Source organism: Prinia subflava, chromosome 1 (assembly GCF_021018805.1).
Source record: "Prinia subflava isolate CZ2003 ecotype Zambia chromosome 1, Cam_Psub_1.2, whole genome shotgun sequence".
In the NCBI taxonomy this organism is placed as follows: Eukaryota; Metazoa; Chordata; class Aves; order Passeriformes; family Cisticolidae; genus Prinia; species Prinia subflava.
Window position 1 is genome coordinate 113,640,552 of NC_086247.1, and position 26,187 is coordinate 113,666,738.

General features: G+C 38.8%; 1 protein-coding gene across 5 annotated transcripts in view; it reads right to left on the minus strand.

Moving 5' to 3' along the window:
- RBMS3 (RNA binding motif single stranded interacting protein 3) overlaps positions 1-26,187 on the minus strand; it is a 706,117-nt gene that overhangs the window by 473,164 nt on the left and 206,766 nt on the right. For 3 of the 5 annotated variants that reach the window (XM_063408744.1, XM_063408737.1, XM_063408763.1), the window contains one exon: positions 19,349-19,522. The exons of the other annotated variants lie outside the window; for them this stretch is intronic. In XM_063408744.1, the coding sequence (XP_063264814.1) occupies positions 19,349-19,522 (174 nt within the window). The remainder of the gene's footprint in view (positions 1-19,348; positions 19,523-26,187) is intronic. 5 annotated transcript variants of the gene reach the window in all.

The following is a 26,187-nucleotide window of genomic DNA, read 5'->3' on the forward strand; positions in this document are numbered from 1 at the left end:
ATTTCTTACAGGCACAATCTATTGCTTTTGGTTTGACTTTCAGGAACTTTTTCCCTAGTAATTTTTCAGCAAATGAAGAAAGTTTAAATAAAAGAACTTCCCTAATGAGATTTGGCATCTTATTTTATTACAAGACGGGATACTTGGGTTTTTAAAAGATTAATGTTTTGAATAGATCTTTTGCAGAGCATATGCTTAAGAAGCACTCACCCTCATGTCGCCTCTAATATGCCCAGCATCAGTCTTTTGGAATTAAAGAACAAAGAACGAAATAAAACAAAAACTGTGTGTAACTTCTTTTAGTCATACATCAAACTTGTAGAGGCTTTCACAGGTCTGTGGAAAAAATATTTCACTGACCAGGTCAGATTTAATTTGATTTTGGACTTTGTACTTTGATTTTCAAAGTGAGAGATCAAAGATGTTGGGGGAAAAATATCCCAAATGCCGCAGGGTGATCCATGTGGGGAGCCACCCTCATCTCTACCTCAGGCAATCATCTCTGTGCACGTGGATTTAATGCTGTCTTAGAACTGACAATAGTTTCAAAACATCAGAAGGCCAATGGTAAGTATCACTGTGTTGTTCTGCTTAGGGGGTAAAACCCTACAGGAAAAAAAAAAAGTGTGAGTAACAACTTCTGGTCCGTTTAGTGAGGTGGTAGGTAAGAAGAAACATGAGTGCCAATCCCAGTAGTGCTCCTCATCTAATTTCGTTCCACCTTAGTCCTCCTAAACTGTAAAGGAAACATTCCCCCACTGAAATCCTGAGGTTAACTGCTAATACTTGTAGGATGCTACGGAATCCTTTTATGAACTAATCTGAAAAATATCATCCACCAAAGCACAGGAGAACATTTCATTTCCTGGGTCTAGAGCCTGGGCTTCTTTCAACAGCCTGTGTTGCCTCAAAGGGGACAAAGGCAATTTTCAAACAAAACCAGTGGTGGACACATATCTTCAGCAACTGTCCAAATAATTTCTAAAAATTACCATACCAAAAAGAAACCAACAAACCCCAAAAACTGTTAAAGTAAGCAAAAGAAAATAGCGAAGGTATTTCTATGGGACAGAGCTAGGTGCTGAGAGAGGAGTTGAAGGATGAAGTCTAGCTTTGCACAGCTCTGTGAGTGGTTGTATTAAATATACTTTATTCCAGCATTTTTAAGCATTCTGAACACTTCTAACAAAATGGTTGGAAATAAGAACCATCCACAGTTGACAAAACAAATGTAAGCAACAGCAACCATACAAACAATCATGTAAAATGTGTCTAGGGAATTTCCCTCCATCAACTGAGAAAACAACAATGAAAAAAAACATATGGGGACGGAGTACAACATGAAAATATTTTAACTGTTGCATCAATAGGAAAGAGTGAGGATTTTTCTTAGATGCCATTTCTTAGAGACTATGCATTTCTCTTCTTTACCAGTTGCAGGAATATTGTTATTTTTACATTTGTGTAATTTAAGAGCACGTATAGACGTGAAAGGTGAATTTTTTAACCACATTGAGAAATATTCCAAACATTACTACTTCTGTATTCTGAAAGTGATGCAGCAGAGTACTATCAAGGCAGCTTCTTAAAATAGTGTGACTACCTCAATCCCCACCCATCCTGCAAAGTTAGTTTACTGTCATGCAGTACTGCAGGAAAATTATTGTTATGTTATGATTTTATATAGATTTTATTTAATAAAATTTACCAAGCTGAAGATTTTTTTCTCAAAACTTACAGATTTAGATTGACCTGTAATAAACATGAATAATTTGTAGGATTTCATTTAGTGAGATTTGGAGTCCTTTAGGATTTACCAAAATATTCAGTGATGTTAATGTCTACAGTAATTAATCTCAGGAAGGCTCTGTGTTCTTCTTGGGGTTTGGGGGCGTTTCTTATCTCCTTGGGTTCATTTGCTTTTACTACTGCACATCACTCTCCCTCTCGATACACAAAATCCAATGCAAGCAAAGTGACTAGCCAAAAATAAGTTCATTTGCAGGGGAACACTCCCATTTGCAGGTTCTGGTCTTTGGATTTTTCATGCTTTGCTGAGCACTCCATTTGGCTTGGCAGATTCGGTGAGTCATATGGTGACAATTCTCATTTTCTCCAGCATCTGAAATGTCCACTCATGGCATCACTGACAGCTAAAATTAGATATTTGGCAAAGCAGCCCTAGGAACTGAGAGCTTGATCAAGTTGCCTAATTATAGCTGCCTAGTGCCATTTGAGATGGCCTGGAGTACCCCCAGCAACCACAGAGACCTGGCAGGTTTCACACAAAACCTACAGGAGACCTGTGGCCCTCCAGAGCGGGAGCTGTAGGCAAGGAGGAATAACCCCACGCCATTTCAAAGGGCACAGGACCTTTTGTTCAGACTCATTTAGGAACCGAACACTATGTGCTTGCCACGGGGATATTGAAGAGATCAATTCTCCTGTCTTAGCTTGTTCTTGCATCACATTCCATCTCTTTGCAGGCGGGTGCGTGAACTCTCAGTGTTGCTCTGTGCCTGCTCTCTGGCACAGAGCACAAGGAATAAAAAATATGAAAATAGGTCAGAGCAAGCGTTAATTTTGGCGGGGTGAAAAGGTTGGTAGAGAACCTTTTCCGGGGAATGGAAAGGAGGGCTTGCATGCTTTCTCCATATTCATCTTATCATTGTTCACTTGGAGGAAAAAAAGAGATCTGCTTAAGGAATTGTTCACGTTAGTTCCTATTGTGTCACGGGTTTTCCTTGGAGGTGTCCAAAGCAGAATCCAGTCTTGCTTAATTTGTGAAATTCGACATGATTTCAGACCGGGGTTGAGAAGGCTTGTGTTTAGGGAGTCTTGATGGCATCTCTAAAGACTGTAATTCTTCACCCACCTCTCTTTTCTGACAAGATTGTATAAAAGTAGAATAAAAAATTGCTTTGTTCTTCTTTACCACATTAAGCAGAAAATGGCTTTCTTGAGATTATGCATTTGCACTGGACTCAAGAAAACAGACCCCTGCAGAGCATGAAATGACACTGGGGAATATATTTTCCTTGACATACTGGGCATTTTTCATCTGTCTGAGGCAGCTTTCCACCATTCCCTCCCCTTTTTATTTTTAACATAGTTATGCAGTACCTCATATCAGCACTCATTCTTATATTCTCCTTAAAAAGAAAATGAGCACCAACAGTACAGAGGGACAAATAATGCTTATCATAATAAAAACATTATGGTCTCAAGGAACTAAGCATATCTGGAAAATAGAATGAAAAATACAATGCTTATGTAGTTTCCCAGTGTCCAAAATTTCAAATTTACTCATGAAGGAGTAAAATATTTCCTAGAAACCTGCTGAAATTACATGAAATCTAATAGTTTGATGCCCAAGGCAGGGCTAATAAACCTTCCCTGCTTCAGGCCAACAATTCAACTGCCTGAATAAACAATATTCAACAACTACCACAGCTCAAGTGTCTCCTGAATATTAGATCCTTTTTTCCAACAAAATAAATCTCACTGAGGCCAATATTGATTCTGACTGGCATATATTTCTGTTCAGATCAGCAATTTGCTTTCTTTATTTTTAAATCTGAATCAATGTACATTGGTCTCACACTTTTCTGAAAGGGGAGCTGCTTCCAAAGCTCTCTGCTTTCTGCATTAACTCAATCTGTTGAGCTGCACAATAGATTGGTTAAGATGATTATTAGTGATGTGACTGAAGTTACTTGCTCACCATCATTATCAAATAGTGCATTCAGAGCACAAGCTAGAAATAGCATGCTTAAAGAGTGTCTAAATGGAACAAATGCTTAAAACTAGTGTGTAGTCAATGAACAAGGATATTCATTGAAGTACTTCTCAGTCAGAAATGGAGATTAAAAAGCTTGCTGTTGAGTAAAGATCATTTAAGATATTTCAGGACCCCATGTGGATTGGTGGTGGCATGAGAGCCATGCCAGGAGTTCCTGGTAGTCAGTGACTTCTGGGGGGTGAATTGTCACCACATGGCACAGCCTCACAGGCCTAAATGCCACCTTGCTCTTGCTTCCATAGAGAAGCCCAGAGGCTGTGGAGTCTCCTCTCCTGGAGATATTCCAGAACCATCTGGTCACAATCCTGTGCCATGTGCTCTGGGATGGCCCTGCTGGAGCAGGGAGCTTGGAGCAGGTGACCCCACTGTGGTCCCTTCCAACCTGACCCATTCTGGGATTCTGTAAAGTCTGGGAAGCACAGCCTAAGGCACAGGCTGAATGGACACACCCAGAGGTGTTTCCTTAGAGTTGGTTTGGTCTCATTTTCATGTTTAAAAGCTTACACACTCATTTTAGTGTCTAAAAGTATTAGAGTCTAAATGTTTGAACCATTTTATTTTCTTTATAACTGTTAGTCATGTTTTTATGAGAGCAGGATGCAAGAAAATATCTTCAGAAAAGCACATCACAAATTTATGTCATCTTAATATTAAATGAAGGAAACTTTGTATTTGTTTCAATATTAGAAAATTATAAAGTATAGAAATATATTGATACCCTATTTAATAAATAGCCAACATTTAGCAGTCTCAAACAGTTTAAAGTAATTCTAGATAGAAAGGATAAGATCTGCAGAATTTTAAAACATATATCTGCCTGTTAGACAAGATTTTGAACAAATTTTAACAAATTACATTTGGATTAAGTAGATCATGTATTAATTTATTTATGTCTTGTGCTTCAGCTGGGGTCTTAAATCTGTCATAACGCTACAGAGGAGAAAAATATTTTAAGATGGATATACATGGGACAGTTAGGAGAGAAAATTATAAGTTTATGAACTGATCTCATTCCTACACTGAAAGAAAAAAAAATACAGACTTCGTATTAAAACCCTTGATGCAACTATTACTTGAGTAACATCTGACAGTGTCAGGTTGAGTTTCTTGAAGACTCAGACCTTTTGGCTTCTAAAATAGTAACAAATAACCCAAACCAGTCTTTTTTTTTCTGGTATCACCACAGCAGGATTAAACAATCTGTAGAGGGAAGCAGATTTTTCAAGGATTTTTTTATGTACGACACTAGAGAAATGATGTGGCATCTAAATCACTAGTATAAATCTGGTGAAAAGGTTGCTTTATTTGCTGTGGGTATTGCTTAAAAGTAAACACACAAGGAATTTGACAATCTGAATCTTCTGTTTATCTGAGAAACTGTACACCTATTCCTTATACTCAGAGAGAGATTTCCTGTCAGCATTCATGAATTTCTCTCTTGACCCTGAGCAGCAAGAGAAGCAGCCTGAGATATATTGCAAAGGCAAATGTTTAAAGTTTATATCAATATACACGTGGGACAAAGGTAATTTACTCAGTGAAGGAAGAACCCCCTGCTACATTTAATCATGCTCAAGTACATGGGAAAGTGCCCTTACAGCTGTGCTTTGTCTCTGCCTTTTTAACCCAACTAGTGAGAAGTCCTTTTCTTCTCATGAAACACCTTAAACCCAAAGCCTAATTAAACTAGTAAAACAGCACTAACCCTGGTGGGCAGACTTATCTCCAGACTACAGTTTGCAATTAGATTTTGGGTGAGGGTACAGGAAATCGATGTTATGTTCACCCCTTAATGAGAACATAAACACTTCCATATTAAAGAATTATTTTCTTAAAATTCCCACAGGTAGGCAGGGGATTCTTTCCCCTGCGAAAGAACAAAACATAGCAAAGAAAACAGTGGGAAGCAAACCAAAAAAATCTCTTTTCCTTATGTTGAAAAGGTATTTTCCTTTCCCCCATGATCTCACGAAAAGCCAGATGAGGACAATATATATATATATGTATATGTGGTCAAACCAACAAGGTCAGGGCAAAACTCAGAGCCATTTTTGCTCTTTAGAACCACCTGACCCAGCCTTGTTTCAGTGTGTTGATACAACAGATAATAAAGACACAAAGACAAAGAAGTCCACGTTGGCATCAAACACCTTCCATCTACTTTTGATCATCAGTGAATACAAACAGGAATGTCGTGGTTGAGGCCAGTGGGACTTCATCACCTCTGATCATGTGAGAACTTGGCTGATTGTATTCTCCAGACAGAAATTGCAACTGTATATTTTGGGGCTTTTAGAAGGGGAAAAGCAAAAGTGAAATATATGTGGGAGACATTCTGCAAAGCAACAGAGACTGGAATCTGCATTATAAATGTCCAACATATCAGCAAGGAGTCTCATACTCAGCTGCATATCTGCTGATACCAATGCCATCACTGAACACAACTGTAGTTAGAGACTTCATTGAAGAAACCTTCCCTTCCCCATGAAATTCAAGAATTGTATAAAGAAAGAAAAAAGCTTCTCCTTACAATATGAGTAATTTGCAGAGAATGACCCTCAAGTTTCTCCTCCATTTCGGACCAGCAACTAATACTTTGTGATCACTAGCCTGTTTATATCTGCTTTTAAATTCCACTTTATTCACTGTCATTTAAAACAGAATTAAGTATTTTCATTTTGGATGTAGTAAAATTAGATGGTTTTATTCTTCCAGACTTGACTCCTAAAAATGTATAGGGTTGGTTTGAAAAGAATTCATTGAGTGGGAATGACATCTCTGCTGCGTCTTGGGTTTTCTTGAAGGGTTTTGGTGAGGAAGGGCAGGGTATTGGGGTTTTTTTAGAACAAATTTAAATATGGAAAAGTACTTAAGAATGTTAGAGTTAACAATGTAAGCTCACTTTTCCTGAAAGAGGTTATATTTAGTTTTTTTTTTTTTCCTCCTTCTTTAAGTTTGACATGTTTTTACAGACAGTTTAGCTGTTTTCCCCAAAACATAATACAACAAGCATTTTTCTTTCTGTGTGGATTTCTTCTTCCTTTTTCAGATGAAAAAAATCTTTCCACTTCCCTCCCCACCCCTCACACTTTTTCTGGTCTTAAATAAGGAAAAATATTTTCAACCATGCCAGTTAGTCTATCCAGAGGGACCACCACCAACACAGACCCCCCCTTATGAGGTTAACAAGACTAGAAAAAGGTGTTTATTCACATGGAGCATCTTACAATGAAATATCAAAACTGGATGTAGTCATTCAAATAATTTAATTTCTTTTTAGTCAGTTAACAAGATTTCAATGTTGGTTGCCCTTTAAAAAGCAGTTATTCATGAAGCCATACAACTTAGCCACCACAAAAAGACTAACATGCTTAGCTTTCTTTTATTAGTGTTATGTGATTTTTTTGTTTGTTTTCTGCTTCACTAACATTTCAAGAAAAACAAAGTGATTGCCATGCGGTACACTCAGTCCTGGAACAGCAGCACAGCCTTTTATTCCCAAATTCAGAGAATTTTTTTAGATCTACACAGCAGCCTGTATTTTCTCTGAAGTGAATTACACATTTTACCGTAAGCGGATATGGTTTCCATAGTCAGTTTGTCTACTGTACAACACTTGGCTCTAAGAACAACAAACTGAATTCTTGTCCTCTTTCTATTGCCCCTTTTACCTTGAATTAACTCCTCTGGTTAAAAAGAAAAAAAAAAAAAAAAAAAAAAAAAAAAAAAAAAAAAAAAAAAAAGGAGGGGGGCAGTGAGATGTATAGAGGACAGTGTGGACACCAAAAAGGTAAAAAGATCATGGCAGAGAACCACAAAACAACTCCATTTTACATTTCAGAAAAGTTAAAATGACCAAACTTCTGCTTCAGACACCCTCTACTGGAAAGCATCAAGTTTATATCTCTGCTGCTGATGTAACTGAGCCTGGGGGAGGAAGTGTAGAAGCACGAACATTTAACTGCCAGAAGAGACTGGTATCTATTCCATAAAACCTTGTCTTGCATTTCATGGGAGCAAAAGATTTGATGAATAAGGGCGTCCGACTTTTTTGACTATGAGTAGCAAAAAGGATTCTGTTCAAAATTACATGACGACATCCCTTTAGCACACACCACACTCGTAGGTTTCTCTGGAAAGGCACAAGTGTCATAAACTTATCAGCAAGTAAAAATAGGACAGAAATGAAAAGGCTTTACTATGATACACACAAGCAGTAACCTGACTTATTTGCCCCACAGGTGGGATTTTTTTTTTAATTTGAATTAAATATCTTTAAAATAAATCTGTTCCTTTTGTGTAATTCTCATGTAACAAGTATGATGAGACAAAGCTGCTCCCCACTTCCATGTGACCACAGCTCGAAACTGTTTACCCAGTGCAGGAGTTTGTTCTGTAAGCAGATCTCTTCTACCATTAAGTTTTCAATTATCTATTGAATATATTCACTCTGGGCTGAAACCCATATATAGACTGAGTATCTTAACTCAGTGGTGGCCAGGTTTGCTCTTTAAGGAAAGGGTGAGAACTTTCACTCTTCAGAAACAGATTCTGAGCTACATTTCTGAAATCTTGGTCCCCATTTTCATCATGATAAAAGAAAAAAATATTAGATTATCTAAGTAATGATGGATCTACTATCACTGCTATAAAATCTACATCCCAATTTGGAGAATCCCAAGTTGGAGAATGCTAACACATCCTTTTCCTCACACAGAAGTGCCAAGAGATTTTTAAAAGACTGAAAAGGCAATTCTATCAAGCTTCAATATATAATGAATTATTTTGCTTTCCAACTCCCAAACAAAATAATAAGATAAACAGCTTGACTTGGTATGAGGCATTGTTCATCGTATGCTCTCCTTTACAATGCTTCAGCTTTCACAGTTCTGTTTGTCTTGCATAATGTACTGTATGTGGGACAGTGAATTACATTCCTTTCTGAGAGACCATGCTGAATTACTATTCCTTTCCCAGGACTCAGAGGTGAATAATTGCACCTGTCCTCCTTAAGCAGACAAAAGACATTAAGTAGCAGCCAAATGGAAAGAAAGATTTAAAAAGAAAATCACTTTATAGTTTGGCAGGAAAACAACTCAATCCAACCTTTCACCCAGCTCTATACAACATGAGGATTTCTATGAGCACAGCTTCTGAAGAAAATGAAGTCTTCAAAGAGAGACTGCCCTGATAACAAAGCAAAAATTGAGGTGCTTTCTAGAAGTTTAAAAGATCCTACTTTTAAAATAAATCATTGACAATACAAAAAGAAGAAAAAAAAAAAGAAAAAAGCTCAATGACAAATCTAAGTGTTTGTGGGCAAATGTTCTCATTTATAGGATACAAACAAAGAAATAAAGTAGGATGAGGGAACAAATAAAACCACATGGCTTTTCCAAGACCACACAGAGATGCAGTAGGAGAACCTAGCACAGAACAGAAGTGAAGATGCTGGAACTTCCTGACAACCTTGACACTGTGCCACGGATTCGTGGTATCCTTTTTAGGTGGGGAAAGACCTTTAGCACAGAGTCCAACCGTAAAGATTTTGTTGCCATGCCAAACATAAAGGCTGAGTTTTGCTCTCCCCGACTGCAAGCAGCTGGCAGAGAGATCTGCAGCAGCTCTGGTTTCAGCAGAGCAAGCCGTGCTGGCAGGCAGCCAGGGACAGGTCACCAGGGCAGAGGGACAGAGCCTCAACACAGCATTTGCCTTTGGTGCCAGGAAATTCCTAGCACCTGACCATGCCAGAGGGCTAATGCTCAAAAAGACGAGAAAAAAGCATGAAAAGTGAAAATACTGTAGAGAATCTCTGCAAAGACCTTTGTAATATTTCCAGAACCTCACAATTTTGTTTTCCTCTTGCACGGAAGCTGACTGTATACCCAAGGAAGAAAGGTATTTGTACATAAATAAAAAAATATTCTGTTCCTTATGAAACCTAAAGGTAGTCAGTTTATTTGGCAAAATCCAGGCAGTCCATCTTACAGCTAAAAAGGTAAATGACATGGAAATTATATTAAAATATTGACAGCCCCCAAATAAGAGCAGAAAAAAAAAGGAAACAAAGGAGTGATGCCTTGAGGGGAGATGCCCTTGCAGAAAGCAACTCTCTTTTCCCAAAAGCACAAATGTCTGTATTGGACATCCTTAATGAGAACCTGATACAGCATGCAAGAGACCCTGGTGGAAAGCAAAGAACATAACTAACCACACCTGCTTACAGCTAGAACTTTTGGGCTTCACTAAAACACTCCCATCACCCTATAGTTACAGGTTTTAGAACAAAAGCAAACACTGCCTAGTGTTATATACTTGGAAAAAAATACAGAAAAGAGCCTGGTTTGACAGATAAGGTACCACCAACTTGGAATGAATGAAACCCAAAGCTTACTGCCATTCTTTTCCTCCAACAGCTGCAGGAGCTTGGGTAGGATCCCTTTCAGTGCCACTGCTTCCCTTCCTATTTTCTGTCCCATCTAGTTACATGCCTTGGGATAGGGACTTTCTTTTACAGTATTTTTGGTTCAAATCTGAGGTCAACACAGTCCTTATCAAGGAAAAAGTCAACATGGCACTGTGTTGAGTTGTTCCCTGGATTTATAAATAAAGCCTGTTATTTTGTAGATCTCTGTTTTTCCTCTAAAAACCCCCAGCTGCCTCCTTCAAGAGTGATGCAGAAATATCTTCTACACAATACCTTCAGTCTCCTCAAAATAAAATTCTCCCACAGAAACCTTAAAACTGGAGAAAAGTAGAGAAATTAATTAAAAACTTGCCCAAGACAGAAACACAGATCACAACATCTCTCAGGTGTTTCTTTTAGATGAAACCCAGATAATAAAAGCAAACATTTCAACAAAGGTGACAAAGATGAAAATTTAGATTGCTTAACAAATTAAGCACGGTTATGCAAAGAACTCTAGGATTTTGATCTTTTTTAGATCAAGTACTCTCAATAGAGTGTTAAAATCACTGGTGGAACATATGTCAGAAATCAGCAAGGGACAAATGATCTTTGGTCAGCATTTGGGTTTACAGTAAAGCAACATTTCAAAATTTTCAAGGGTAAAAAACCTGAAATGTCATCAAAAGAACATTTCAATTTTGACAGATCAATATTTCCCACAGACACGCATTTCTTCCATCTCCCTTTGTAAATAGAAGTCACTGTTGACAGTGCTGTTGAATAGCATCCCTGATGTAAATAAATCCTCAAGGCAAGGAGATAGGTCTAAATGCAAAAGGAAAATTTCATTCCATATGCCTTCACTGAATTGGGTGGCTTTGTATTAAATCAATAACCCCAATTAAAACTAACAGAGATGAGAAAGAGTCCATCAGCAAAATTATTTGAAGTATTTGCTCAGACTAGTCCAAAACTGTTCACCCTTGGAGTCTGCAATACAAGGAAGTTGCCTGAGCGTGTTAATTATTTAAAATGAAAGCAGCACAGTTGCTGGCCTTTTGCAATAATCAATCTTTCAAAAAGTGTCAGGAGTCTCCAAAAGATGTGACAGGTTGGCAGTTTGTAGCATCTACTGTCAAGCCCTAATACCAGGATTTTCTCTGGAGCCTGAAGGAACTCATCACCTTAACTAACAAATCCTAAAGACAACCTGTCTGGCTTACTGAAAATGAGATGGAGAAGCTAAATTAGAACCATACACCTTCTATTTGCTAAATTAAAGCAGAAAACCAAAACAAACACTGGGAGTGTGCATATACATATACATAGATACACATTCATGAATACAGACAGAAATGCATATAAAGATAGGTATAGGTAGATATATATCTGCAGCTGTAAATTATAGACATTTACTAAGATGTGTATTTACTGCCTCCTACAAGCCTATTTTACAGTCTAAATTTAGGGAACTTTCTTCTCTTGGAAAAAAAAAAAAGGAAGAAAAAAGCAGCATCTGGTTTGGGTTTTTAAAGTCTATTAAAAATACCATCTTTCTGTGTTTTACTCCACTTCAGTACGCAAGAATAAAGAATGTAGAATCAGCAAGAAAATTCCCATGGAGTCTGTTTATAAACAAAAGTTCCCATCTCCAGAATGGCTGACTTTATTAGCATTTGGAGGTGATGAGAAACTTTCCAGCAGTAGTTATTTCACTAATAAATAAGTGCTGTGGATTTACCTGTAGAAGTACTTATGGTAATTTCAAAGATCTCAATTATACTTCCCATGAAGAAATCTTTCTTCTTGAAAATAAAGGCACTATTTATACACAAAGGATTTTTTTTCCCAATCTTGTTAACATTAATTGTTGAGGAAAAAAATATTTTGTCCAGTGTTTTTTGCCGAAAATTTGACTTTTTTCTGTTAAATAACACACAGGAAACAAATAAACAAAAGGCATCAACATCAATCTACAAAATTCTTAGCTTAATCTGTTAAAATTAAGAGAAACAATGATAAACACAATATGTGTGATGTGTGAATGAGTAGAGGATACTGGAAAAAATAACATTAAACAACATTTACACATAAAACCCAGAATCCTGAAACCAAACATCTCTAAACTCACTTACGTGGAACTTCTCCATTTCCCCTGATTTTCTGAAAAATATGTGTTGCGAGTCAGTTGAAGAGTTTTGTGCTATCAGTGCTCTCCCTCCCCTCTGAGAGGCGCTGCCCTTTTGGAGCAGGGCATTCAACTTCAAATCGTAATTGCCATCCATCAGAAGTCCTCCAGAAAGGAAAAACTCACTTGGTCAACCTGAACCACCCCTGGGCAGTGGCCTTTCACACACTCCACAGATCTGGCAGCCAGCATCCACAGCACTGTCCCTTTGCAGGAGCAGGCAGAGCCACAGGCAGCATTGAACACAATTATTACAGCATCATGTACACATTTTTGAATAAAACTACTCTTTCAGGTAAAATACATTAAACTACTTTGGCTAGAGTTCTGTATTGCTGGTGACTTTTCCCTGCAACCCTTCACTAAAGTTCCATTTCAAAGCTTAAGACACAAAACAAATATGCTGGATAACTCAAAGGCTGAATGTGAAACACATTGGTGGATTTTGTGATTTTGTTTTAAAGGCCTGGCCAAGTTTTAATGGGCTGTCACACACGAATTATTATGAAAGCACTACAATGAACTGAGCTGATAAGCTGATCTGATCAGAATTAACTGCATGTGATTGCTGCTTTGAAAAGCTGGCCTAAAGAGGCAGCATTGAAAGCAATCTCACAAGTCACTGGTACCGCTTGCCTCAGCTATAAGTAAGCACAGATGGTGAGAAAAGTTAATTAAGAGACATATTTGTTTGGGGGTTTGAAATTTCCACCCTCTCTTCTCCAAAGAAGCCAAGCCACAGTGAAAAAGTGTTTTACGTTTGTGGCCTAATAAGTTCATGTTTTTGAGGCTCTGTTCCTGTAGATGGAGGTAATAGATAAACAGAATAAATAATTTATGTCAGCAGTTAGCATATGGATTTGCAGCTGATCACTAAGCTACTCATTGCACCTGATAGCTACAACATCCCATCAATTAAAAATATTCCTCTCTCCACAATCCTTCATTACTTTCTTCCTAACTGGCCCAGCCTCTCTCTTACAGCACAACTGATACCTAGCAATGGAGATGTCATCTTTTTAATTCCCAATTAAACAACTGCCTTTTCATTTTATACTCTCACTTGTTCTTGCAGAATTTCATAAGGAACCTGTCGACAACTACATAAAATAGCTTCTGGTGATACACTCTTCTCTTTACTTCTGGCTGGGAGCTTCCTTTCCTGCTTCTTTCCAGCCAATGCTTGATCTTTCCCCAGATCAACTAATGGAGGAAAGCTGGGGCTGTCACCAACTTTAGAAGATCAAAACACATCCTTTAAACTTTATGTACTGTTAGACTGTGACCAAAATGGCTTCTGGCAGATATTTTGCACAATGGTCCTTAGACAGTGGATCTATTTCTTAGACCCATTTCCACTTTTTTCCACGTGTGGCTTTGTAATGACAAGGGACAGTACCACCAAAAAAATAGTGGCTAGAGAAGGGCAGGGAGCAATCCCGCATGAAAGGCCCATGAAGGTAAGAAAGAGTTAACACTAGGGACAGAGAAAGCCAAGACTTCAGAACTTCAAGTGTAATTGAGAGGTTCTTAGAGAGACACTTCCAATTCATGCCTATGGTACTATTTATTTCCTTTCCCATCATTGCTGATTATAAGGATGTGCATGTGTAAAAAGAAGTTTCTTCCTCTCTAATCAGACCAGCTCTACTCCGTGAATCCACAATCCACTGTTCGTGACATTACAAAATGAATCAGGCAGGAGGCTCAAGTCAGATCAGAAAGTGACCGCTTTTGTTTAAACAGATGTCTTAGAAATTAGTGATGACAGGATTATGCTGCATAAGCATTTCACTCTTAGCACTGCCTCCTTCTCTAAGGAGAGGTGCAACAGGATTACTCACTGGAAAGATCTTAATATTAAAGGAAAACCAAACCAAACTTGATTGCTGATCTGTTCTATTTATAATTCTAGAGAAATAAAGGTCTGTTCTGAATAGGACACCTATGCTATGTATTGCTTACTTGCTGAATTTAAAGAAAGATTCTTCTCAAAACATTATCTTTGCATTATAATGTATGGTCACATCATTTATGGTCTATCTTATGAATTTGGTATGCATCAGTAAATTACTTCTGTCAGTCGTATTTTGGTGTTATAGAATCAACTCTGAGTAGAATGTTTCACTTAAAAAAAATGTGTTCACTAATTAGGTTTGCACTGATGAGAGCAGGATCACATCAGAAAACTAGAGACTGATAACGAACTGCAGCCCTGCACTGAGAACCTTCCTACACCATTCTGCAAAGGTTTTAGCCAAAAGCTTGATCTGTGTTTTATATCTAGATATGTACACTTAAAACTAATAATTTAGCATTATACGTATGCATTCAAATTAATAGTTGTATCTCACACCCCCAGGTGGTCCCTAAAAATTGTATAATTTAATCCCATAAAAACGGCAGGTTTTATAATTTTATAAATCTATACAAAGTAAGTTGTTAGACCCGTCAATCACGGAGAGCTCCCTACAGATGTTAATCCAATTTGTGTGGTAATGATCAGAGCAGTCAGTTTACATAAAGCGCTGCAGCTGTGCAGTGCTGCAGTCCGGCAGTCCTGTCGTCGGCAATGAGTCTTACCTACCTGGGACTGGGGATTTTTCCAATGGACTCTGCATAGTCATGCTGACAGTGAGTAAGCCCTTCCATTAGGCTTGTCCACAGTGACAGCCTTGCTCCCTTTCTGCTTTTCTGTCCAAGGACTGTCAGCAGGAATGTGTAAAAGGAGCTACAGCTCCTTCTACTGGGTCTTGAGATTCCTAAGATTAAAGACTTGAGATCCTACTAGGGCTTGGAGAAATGAGTGGAAGAATGCCAGTAGTGCCTCATGGTGCTCTGCATCACTTTTTTTTTTTTTTTTTTTTTTACATTCTGCTTTTCACATTCCAACTAACAGCATAATTTTAGAAGCAATCACGCATTTAAAGAAGCCATAGAAAGAAGTCTGGGGACAGACTGTTGGAATGGGGACTGCTAAGCAAGCTGATGTCTGATCCATATATGACATCTCAGCTGTAACAGCTTGTAAACATTATGTGTAGAGCTCCAAATAATAACTCTACAGATTTAACCAATCATGCTTTGAAGGCTGTCACTGATCTAGTGGAGCATGACCAAATCCTGTTAGAGTGCAGAATAGATTCTAGCTGAAAGTCTTACACACCCTGGGTTGAGTATCTAGATAAGGATTTCAAAGACGTTGTGCATGCTACAGAGGTGTATGCACATGGAGAAATTAAAACACGCAGCTAAATTCATCATCCCATGGGCACGCAGCAAAGGTTTCAAACCCTGCAGGGTAACACACTGTAACACTTCTGTCTGCTTCATCTGAGAGTATCACATGGCAAAATTCCCTCATAAGGACTGACTTTTACAAAGGTGAGCACGGCAGGTATCTGAGACTGCTACACGAATATCCAAGAGAGGCGTAAAAGACTCCCTTACAATTCAGCTGTAGTACTCCAAAGCTGATGATATCTGTGTTTGTTTGCTCACTTTACAGATACGTTTCTTTAAAACAACAGTACAGTCTAAGTAGTTCATCTGTTAGAGTTAATTCAGTGGTCAAGATTTCTGAAGATCTGTGAAATTCTATCATCCTTCCAGCAAAACGTGGAGAAAGGGAAATGAAGTGAGTCTTTGAGACTTTTTCAAAAGCATGGGTAGGAAGCCTGTGTAGATGTGAAAGTGCTCAAAGGACACTATCACTCAAAGATTCCTATCTTGCCCAGCGGGGATAATCAGAATTACTTTGTCTATTTTTTATCTTCTTTTGTGAAGAAAGTTCAAGAGAAAAGCATGTTAGATGACTAGGTGTCTTCTCCTATTCTCAGCACTACATGCTGTATTTTTTCTGGCTGCAACCCTCTCAATGTGAATGCCAGGAGAATTTCAAGCCTCTAGTATCAAAAATCATTTACTATGTAAGGACCATCTACCACATTATCATTTATATTAGTATATACAGATCCTGCAGGGTATCCTGCTTTCAAGTATACCTAGAAATTAGCACCTTCTTGTTTGTTCAAAAACTGCATTGCACTGTAGACTGGGATGATATGCAGTCTGTTCCCTTAGATAACTCAAGAGCTGAAAAATTACCGTTTAAACAAAATTCCTGTTCTTTTCTTTCCTAGGGTGAAAAGAGTGCTTTTGATCAATGATTGCAGCATTAAGGAAGACAGATGCCAAGGGTGCTCTCCGATAAAACAAAATAAAAACTCCACCTTTGGCTCTGACATACTCAGGACCAGCCAGAGTCATAAGGGTCTATTAACACTGCACTTCAAAAGATATTTTTTCTTTCATTTAGATTAAAAAAACAAACAAACAAACAAAAAATTAGAGAATTGTTGTGGATTTTTTTAGTTACATTTGGCCCAATTAAAACGAATCTTCTTTTGTCTCATTCAGCTTTTCTCAAAACACTACAGAAAACCAAAGCTTTTCTCTTGGCACTGTCTTCAGGGACTAATATCTTTAAGTACTTCAAGGGCAGATCCAACTCCCTGACATTTGTCTGCCTTGAACTTACAAAGCACTTGTAAGTTTGTTAGCCTCCAAGGTGTCAAGGAACTGCAATGAGATCTTTAGACATACTCCATGTGGGAGGTTTTGCAGAAACAGCTTCATACAGCACTACAACCTACAACTTGTTCTGGTGAACCTGTGTCAGATGAGGGCAAATAAAATCCTCTGAAGTAAAGTAGATATCCAGTTGAGCACGTAATACTGGGAAGATTCACAAATAAAGGAGCTCCCCCATATCCAGATTTTACTGATGTAATTTATCATCAAAAGGTTGGTTTGAGCCCAGATTAAACAAATCCAAACTAGAAACAGGAACTAGACTACTTATAGCTTTATCATATACAAAAAAACAGATATCCAACCAAATATTAAGGCTTTTTTTTCTCTGGGGAACTTGGACTTCATTTGATGTTGCAGAAGGGAGGAGCTGGATTTCCTGGAGTGCCTTGCCCGGGACCTGCTAATGGACTAACCCTCAGAGAATACAGAAGTAGGGAAGGTACGGGAAAAGCGTGTAATCACAGTGGTAGGCACTGCAATGGCAGCAACCTGGTACAACTTCTTACCACCAGCTTAAAAAGTCTGTCTGATCTCTGCTGAGTAGCGCTGCACAGCTCCTCAGATGTGCTGGAACCAAGAAATGTCCCAAGTTTTGTGAATGTTTGAACCCAGGGACAATGAGGGCAGGACTAATCGACCAATCTGCACAAAGGTTTATGCAATTTTGCACTTTCTAAAACCTTTGCTTTCCAGCAATCAGATAAATCAACTTCCAGACGAACATGTCATTTCCAGTGACTACATATTAGTATGCTCAATGCAGACAGGTATTGTACAGATTGTATATTTACAACATACAGATCTTGTACTACAATTCTAGTGGAGCTACCCTCAACTTTAGTATAAACAAAGGAAAGAGGAACTGTGGAAGTAGCTTGAAAAGATTGAAATTTCAATTCAAATTTTAAGCTCTCTTCCAGGAAGCAGAGAATTCTTCCTGTATGCTCTTTTGCTAAGCAGAGTCAAAGGTTGGGTCACAGAGGGGATAGTGCTTATTCTAAATGAGGAAAGTTAAGGAGCAGTTCATGATTTGAATACCCACAGTTTAAGATAAATTAAGCTGTCATGAGACTCTTTTTGAGCCATCATTCTAAACCAGGAAATTATGGCCCTTTTGATGTCAAATACTTTTTATTTCTTCACAACAGTTTTATCATTTTCAATGACACCATGATGGAAGTGAGCAAACAGAAGAATCCATAGAGATGTTTAGTTTATTCTGAGAACTCATCATCTCAGAAAAAAAAGTAAGATTTTACAAATTTATTCTTCTCTTTTATTTCAATTACCTTGTTAATGTTTGAGACAATTCCTAACCCAAACTTCCAGTCAGAAGTCTGTTCGCAGGTAAGATGACAAATCTGAATCAAGTCACAAAGATCTCACAGTAAGACTGCATGGCACAATTTCGATTCTGTACCAAAAGCTACACTTTCCCATTTCCCTACTGGAATTCACTACAGGATGGCAAAACTTCATTACGTATACACGGCAGGAGGTTAAGATGCTACGTCCTTTAAGAAGTTCTATAACCAAATGTCCAAAGCTAAGTTCAAATCCAAATGTTAAAACAACAAAGTGTGGAGGGAGGAAGAAAGGAAGATTGTTTACGTGAATGAGATTTTTCCCCATTAACTCTCTTGAGGTCTTTCAGAACCAGAAACTACATGAATGAAAGGGCTCTGCTATAAACAGTCAACAATACCAACATGACAAAAATTACCATCAGCCTGTAGTTGTGACCCTTTCATGAATGTCAAATTAAAACACACAGCAATACTGAGCCACCCTTCCCCATTCTTTTTGGCCACCAGTTCATGCAATTACAGAAGACCAGTAGCCTTTGCTTAGCAACAAGATTGCATGTTCACTACTGATGACACTAATGATGAAGTAGTGAGTCTAAACAAATCTAATGAGGAGAAGAGATGCTCTCCTTCTCTGACTAATCCACACAATTTAAAATGTCTGAAATAGAAAGAATCATTCATTCATCTTACAGGCTCACCAGAAACAGAAATGAGGCCATCTGTAATACTGCTTTTCAGGCTATGTTTCTGACACCAAAACCCAGGCATACAACAATAATTTCATGCAAGGAGAAAGAATGGTAAATGTACAAAAATATATATAGTTGTCCTGAGGCATAAAACTTTCACGTCTGCTTATGTCAAAGACTCATTCTAATATTTCTTTTTAGAGTTAGAGTTAGTACATGTGAGTTGTTCTGACTGGCATGGGACACAAAGACTGCTGGAGAAGGGTGCTGAACCATCAGCCCCTGAGCGCCTCCACCTCCCAGGGAATCACAGAGCTCATTCAGGTAACTGCAGAAAAGGTTTTCATTACTTACAGCAGGATGTCCAGCACAGTAGGTGTAGCTAGCATGAGACTGGTAGTGCAAGCTTGCTCTTGGAAAGGTGTATGTATTCCAAGCAGGTTGGCTGCTATTCCACTGGGAGCTAAAGCCAGGGCTCATGGTCACTCTTGATTTACTGTTTTGGTACGTTCTCACTGTGGAGCTGGACTATCAAAAAAGAAAGAAATGCAACGTAAAAATAGCTTTTAGGGTAGAATACAAATAATGCAGCTACAAATCATCATTGTGCATACATATAATGACACGTGGTCTGGAACTAACTCGAATGTTTCCTGTAAGGGGCTGGGAAATGCAAAAAATGGATTCCATCAGAGATATCAGTGAAAGAGCTATGTCACTGTAATGCCCAAAAGGAAGACTGATGACTGTTCGGCTTCAGGCGGGGATATAAATCAAATGGACAATCGATAAGTGATAGAGGTAAGGGGATGTTCTGAAAATGTGTAGAATGTTCAGTCCCAAGATTAATTGCAGAAACTTCCATATCTTTTTATTATATTGACATTTATTGACCAACTGATCAGCTATGGCCATCTTACAGTAAACGGCAGTTTGGGGCCAATGTTCAGATCTATTTCTTGAAGATCTGAAATCCCATCTAGTGGCTAAGTAAGGCTGAGCCATCAGAAAGCTACATATCAAATATGCAACCTTCTATAAGCACACTATAAAATGTCAAGACATTCTACTTACTTGAATTAAAATCTTGAATCTAAAATCTTGAATTTTTTTTTTTAAAAATTCAATAATTTAATCTGAAAGTAATCTGGACTACAGATATGTAAGTCACATGCATTCTTTCTGTCCTCTCATTTTACTATAATTGGAGCTTTCTGCTTCTAGTCCTTGTTTTATAAAAAATATTCCGCATAAACATCTGCACTCTTAGGGGTGGTTTGTTAGGACAGCAAAAAAGAAACAATTTTCAAAAGAGTAGAAGATGCATAGGAGTGGATGCATTTTTAGCAGGTATTTATGTTGGTCTTCAAAGACATGCAAATGTATTTTTTATTCCATATTCTGCTCTTCACTTGGGTTTCTTGCTTGCTTACTTGCTTTTTATTGGCAAAGGTATTTTATATTTCCCATGCAAATTTACCCCAACTAATTATAGTTATTATAAAACTAAACATATTCTTTTTAGAGCGTTAAATTTATGGTGACCTTGTTTATACAGTGAAAGCTTGAGAAATACGAACATAAATAATATTTCTTAGAAATGCTTATAAATGTCCCTGTTAGCAAATTGATGCTATCAATTTCAAAAGCTATACTCAAGAATGACACTTCATTTATTTTTACCCTCCTTTCAAAGACAACTTTTATACATCATACGTGTAGCATTAACCAAATATCAATATGGGCCACCATCAAACAAGGTGTTTCACATGATCCAAGACCATCTTTACCCTGAAGTGCTTACAAGATAAATGAGAAGGTCAGGAAAAGGATGAAAGAGCAGAGTCTGGTGTAGAAGCATGGAAAACATCTTCATAAACATGAATTTCAGTTTAATTTCAGTGCTTCAGCTCAGTTTCATTGGGAGAGAATTAGAGAAGTGGAAAGAAAAGATGACAGAGAGAAGACATACAAAAACGTTTCAAGGACACATTCTAGCTGTAAAAATATATATGCTGTAATATTTCCAATTTTTAATACTCTATTTAGACGAACGGGTTGCAGAAACTACAGGCCATGCTGGCATGGGCTGAACATGCCCTCTTCATTTAATTTAATTTTCAAAAGTTTAAGTACACAAAGTTTGCCTCAGTTATCAATTGCTGTATAAACTTTAGGTTCAAGAAAAGGCCAAGCGACTTCCTGCGTGTGTTTATTTCCTGTGCCGCCGATTAGGAAGCCTGAAAAGAGCAGTTTCCGCTCACCAGCTCTCAGTATCTCGACAGATTCGCCTCCCGCCCCCACCCCTGAGAGAAGGATTCCTGCGGTGTGATTTCTAAAGATTTAACTTACGACTAGCTGAACACAAAGCCTATGAATGAACACTAAAACCCACACTAAATTCTCATTAGTCACTGTGTGTGACAAGTGGTTACTTTGTTCTTACAAAAGGCTTTAGGGAAAAAAATAAAAATCTGCCCCTACAGTTAAAGGGTTTATTTGAAATAAATCTTTTTGTATGAATTTAAATCATGACAAATCAAAGGAAAGAGACTATAGCTACAGCTAGAAAAAAAAAATCCAAAAAGAAAAACAACTGAGGAGTTTTAATGTGAGGGTTTGTTTTTTTTTCCCTTTTACCCTCTTTCTCCAAGGAGCAGAAACTGCATTTTCTTTCCTTTGACATATTACTTATCTTTCAGATCACTCCTCAAAGACAAATCTTTCTTTCTAGGCCCTGGTAGACTTGCTTCTACATAAGAGATGAAGGCCAGGTTTTGTTTTGGCCAGATCAAATAGATTTTTACCCCTAGTGTACTTTCCCATATACATTTCTCTCCTTTATAAACATCAGATATTCAAGTGGCTGCTTATTAACTCCTCTTGAGAAGCTGATCCCCCATTGAATATTCTGTGAACACTGAGCTATTCTATCCTAATAATAACTTTGCTTCTTCCTATTATTTCTGATGGGTTTTCATTGTATGGACCAGTGGAAGGTCTCTGTGGCTGATGGGATGTAAAGGTGCATTGTCAGCTGTGATAATTGTTAACTGATTATTTTCACAATGGCAGCGAACTCCACCACAGTAAGGAGAGGTGTGCTACTGGCACGGACGTGCACAATACCTGCTCTCTTGTGAGAGAACAGGAGCAAAAATGACCCTGTTTTTTCCACAGCCTGCTTGAGTTGCTGGACAACCTTCTGCCTGGCTTTTGTTTGTGTGCCACACAAAACGCCCTCCCAGATCTGTCCCCATGCTGGAGGCACGGTTCAGTCCCAGTGCGAAATCCAGGTACAGAGTTGAGCCCCTCTGCCCTGTTTCTATTCTTCCATCCAGCTCCTACCCCACACGGGGTGCTTTAGGAACTCAGACATTCAGAGCACTAAGGATGCACAGGGTGTCCTACCCGTGCAGATGTCTCAGGACACAGAGGCACGAAGGGACCACACAGACCCCATTCCCCTCAGGGTGGCTGGGAGAGAGGAGACCTGAGAGGAGACCCCTCTGCTCTGAATGGCTTTGGTCAGGGACCACCATGTCTGAGCCCATAAAAACTGCTCTCTTGCTGCTGGATCACCTCCAGAAAAAAACCTAAAACACAAAGTCAGTGGAGACACTTACAGAATAGTTGGCTTTAAATTCTTGAAGAAATACAGGCTGCCAGAAAATAGAGATCTCTGCACCACCAGCCACAAAGACCCAGCCTGGTCCCCTCAGGTGGTCGGGGAGCAAGGATGTGAGACCAGGGACACCGAAAGCTGATGGTTTGATTTCATGGTGTCCTCTGCTCAACAAAACACTGTATATCTCTGCAGCCTTCTCAGCACAGTGAAGATGCAGCTGTGGGAAAGACGCTGGGAGAACTGGGAGAGCTGGGAGGGGAGAGTGGTGTCCTGGGGCAGGTGCCGGGCAGTACCCTGCCACACACAGCCACTCCCAGCCCTGCAGCCAAGGCGGTGCTGCTGCTGGGAAAATGGATCTTGGAAAGAGCAAAACGCTGCCGGGGAATGAGGGGAAAAGTGAGAAACATGCCTGCGAGTACCCGGGGAGAGAGGGAGGAGGGTGAGGAGGCTCTCCTTAGCCCATGGAGAGCCCAGCTGGAGTGAGTGTGGGACAGGATCTATGAAGAAACCCACGCTGGAGGAGGTGGAGACATCCTGAAGGAGTTGTGGCCTACCCTAGAGCAGAGGATGGGCAGGAGAGGGAGAACATCCAACCCTGTGCCAGCAGGGATGGGAAGCTGGCTCAAGCTCAGGAACAGAAGAGTGAAACTGAGCCTGGAAAAAGACAGGGGGAAGAAGGGACGGGCATTGTCATGATTTCCCCTTCTTTCTTACTATGCCAATTTATTTTAAGCTGGCATAGTGAGAAGGAAGGAGAGTTAGTTGGTAGTTAGTTATTTTTCCTATGTGGATTCTGGTTTTGCCTGTGAAGGTAATTGCTAAATGATCACCCTGTCTTTATCCTGACCCACAATCTTTTCCATCCCTGTTTTGTTGAGGAGGGGGAGTAAAAGAGCCTCTGGATGGGTGTCTGGCAGCCAGCAAAGGTAAACTCACCACAAACTGGCAAGTCTTGTGAGCTTCAGGATTTAAAAGCATGTCTGTTTCCCCTTAACTACTGCTTCCATCAAGAAAAGGAATCACCCCTCCCCATAATCTTAATGTCTTATTTATAGCTCTTAGGTTGTCAATGGCAGACCAACACTGCCACTTCTGGGACAACCCACTCACCTTTTCTCAGAAAACCTTTGCAGAAAATTATCAGATTTAAATAAACAAAACCCATCATCAAGCCCAAGCAATCAAAAAAACAAACAAACAAAAAAACCCCCACAAAACAAAAACAAAACAAAACCCCAAAAAAACCCCAAAAAACCATAAAAACCCCCAACAAAAACAGAAACACCAAACCAAACCAAACAAAAAACCAACCAACCAAACAACAACAACAACAACAACAAAAAAAAAAAAAAAAACCCACAAAAACTTTTGCCCTCCTTGTATGTCTTGCCAGAAACAAGAAATATTATTAAACAAGTGGAGAATTTCTTTTCCAAGAGTAAGTCAGTCCAGTACCTTTGTACCCCAAAGGCCTAATGCAATATAAAATTGAGATCAGTAAAATTTGAATGTCTAAGCACATTTTAAAGTGTAACCTTTTATTTTTTCCTGTGCCTTAATTTCTCTGGTTTATAAGTATGGATAATCTTACTTTAAAACTTTCAGACTAACCTTTTCCCTGTGTTTTTAAAAGATTTGAGTATTTTTGGACATAAGCATGAGTGAAGTGGAAAGTGTTATTAGTATTATTAGTACTTCTTAAGCTTAACTGCTTTCAGTTCTTAGTTCTTGTAATAGCTGATGTGTGAAATCTAACAGTGGAAAAAATAGAACATAGTATTTATGGAACACTTTTTATCATCAAAGCACTGTACACATTTTAAATGGTGGCAATATTTTTGACTGGTGCAACATTTCCAAATTTTAAAGAAGTTTATATGATGTAAGAACTAGCAGCCACTCCTTTCTATTTATATGTGAATAAAGCACACCCTTTGACTAGGACATTAACAAAATTGATAGTTCTGACACAGCCTTAGCCTCCATGTCATCACACCCATGCCCTCCACTCTTTTGCATTACAGTGTCACCGTTCAGTAAACTAACAGGAAAACTGTGTGCTAACTTCTGAATTTCTACATCACGACCAGTACAAGAGTTACTACATCTACCAGACACCTTTCAGCCAAACATTCTGCCAAAAGATGCTATGATTCTTATTGGCTTTGGCACTCCAAAAGAAGGGAGAAGCTCAAGTGTTCTCCTCCACACTACCTCTTGACTAACATTGACTTTATAAATAGCAAAACCAAAACCAAGAAACAAGTGGGATTAAAGATGTGTAAACATCTGAATTCAGCCTCCCACTTCCTCGTCTTTTAAAAGCAACTTTACACAGCTATAATGTCACTTTCTTAGCCCACACAATTTGCGCTGTTTTCAGTCCCCTGGATTTTGATTATAGAATGATTCTGTCTTCAGCTGCATCTTCTGGGTTTTTTTTTTTCTGAAAGGAACTGTGATTGAAAGGGTATCCACCCTCTTCCCATACCCCTTCGAGGGATTTGACATCCCTTATTTTGGATGGTAAAATGATTATAGAAGATGGGAAAAGCCAGGGAGAGAAGTTGCCATTCTGAAGATACTGCTTCCAGGAACTCTATATGCCTGCATTTGGATCAGGCCACGATGCAAAGCACAATCTTATGCTCTTAAAAGTTTGGATGCTTTGCTTTTTTTTTTACTGTTCCCATAGAAATCAAAAGTTTCCTATAACCTGTAAAAGTAAGAAATGAAAATAGCTTCCTTGGAACATTATTGCATGAGCTAAAATGTTAAGGGGTTTTTTGTGCTCAGAGAAAATATGAAACTGGCAAACCGAATCTGAAGTTAGTTCATCACAAAATCCACCTGAGAGACCTTAAAGACTTGGGAAATTGAAGAGCGAAGGTTTTTTTTTTTTCTTTTTCTTTTGGGGTTGTTATGAAAACTAAACATGGAAGATGTTGCAGATTGGTTTTGGTGGGGTTTTTTTTAATGTCAAAAAGTGGAATTTTGTGCTGCTACTTCTTCCAACATAATCATTCACTATAGCTTGCAAATCTTTTAAAGTCTAGGACCAGATTCTATCTGTTTCAGTAAGAAATGAGTTTTTAATATTTGGCCATTGCAGATTTCAAGTTTATCAAGTTTGTCTCAAAACCTTTTAAAAAAAAAACTTCAGAGACATGACCAAATTTGAGAGAAACAGTTTTTCCAGATGTGGGATTGAAACTCAATATGCTCTACCTGGAAAAACAGGATCAACTGAGAGAAATAGCATTCCACTGAAACCACTGAGAAATGATGAGGCTGTATTTCATACCTCGCCATACATGTAAGGTTCCAGCTCATCCAGTGGATCCAGGAGAACCGAGTGCTTGCCCACATCACACCAGAAGTCAGGATGTGCAGCCCATTTGCCGCCTCCCAGTAAGTGAGAGAGGAATTCTCTCCATGGGACAGCCTTGCTTGGCAGGCAGGCTCCCTGCCAGCCAGGTGAAGGGGACCCAGCTCTGCACAGCTGGAATACCTACAGCTGGGGCCCTCTACACATGCTGAGTTGAGAGACTTTTTAGGATAGGTC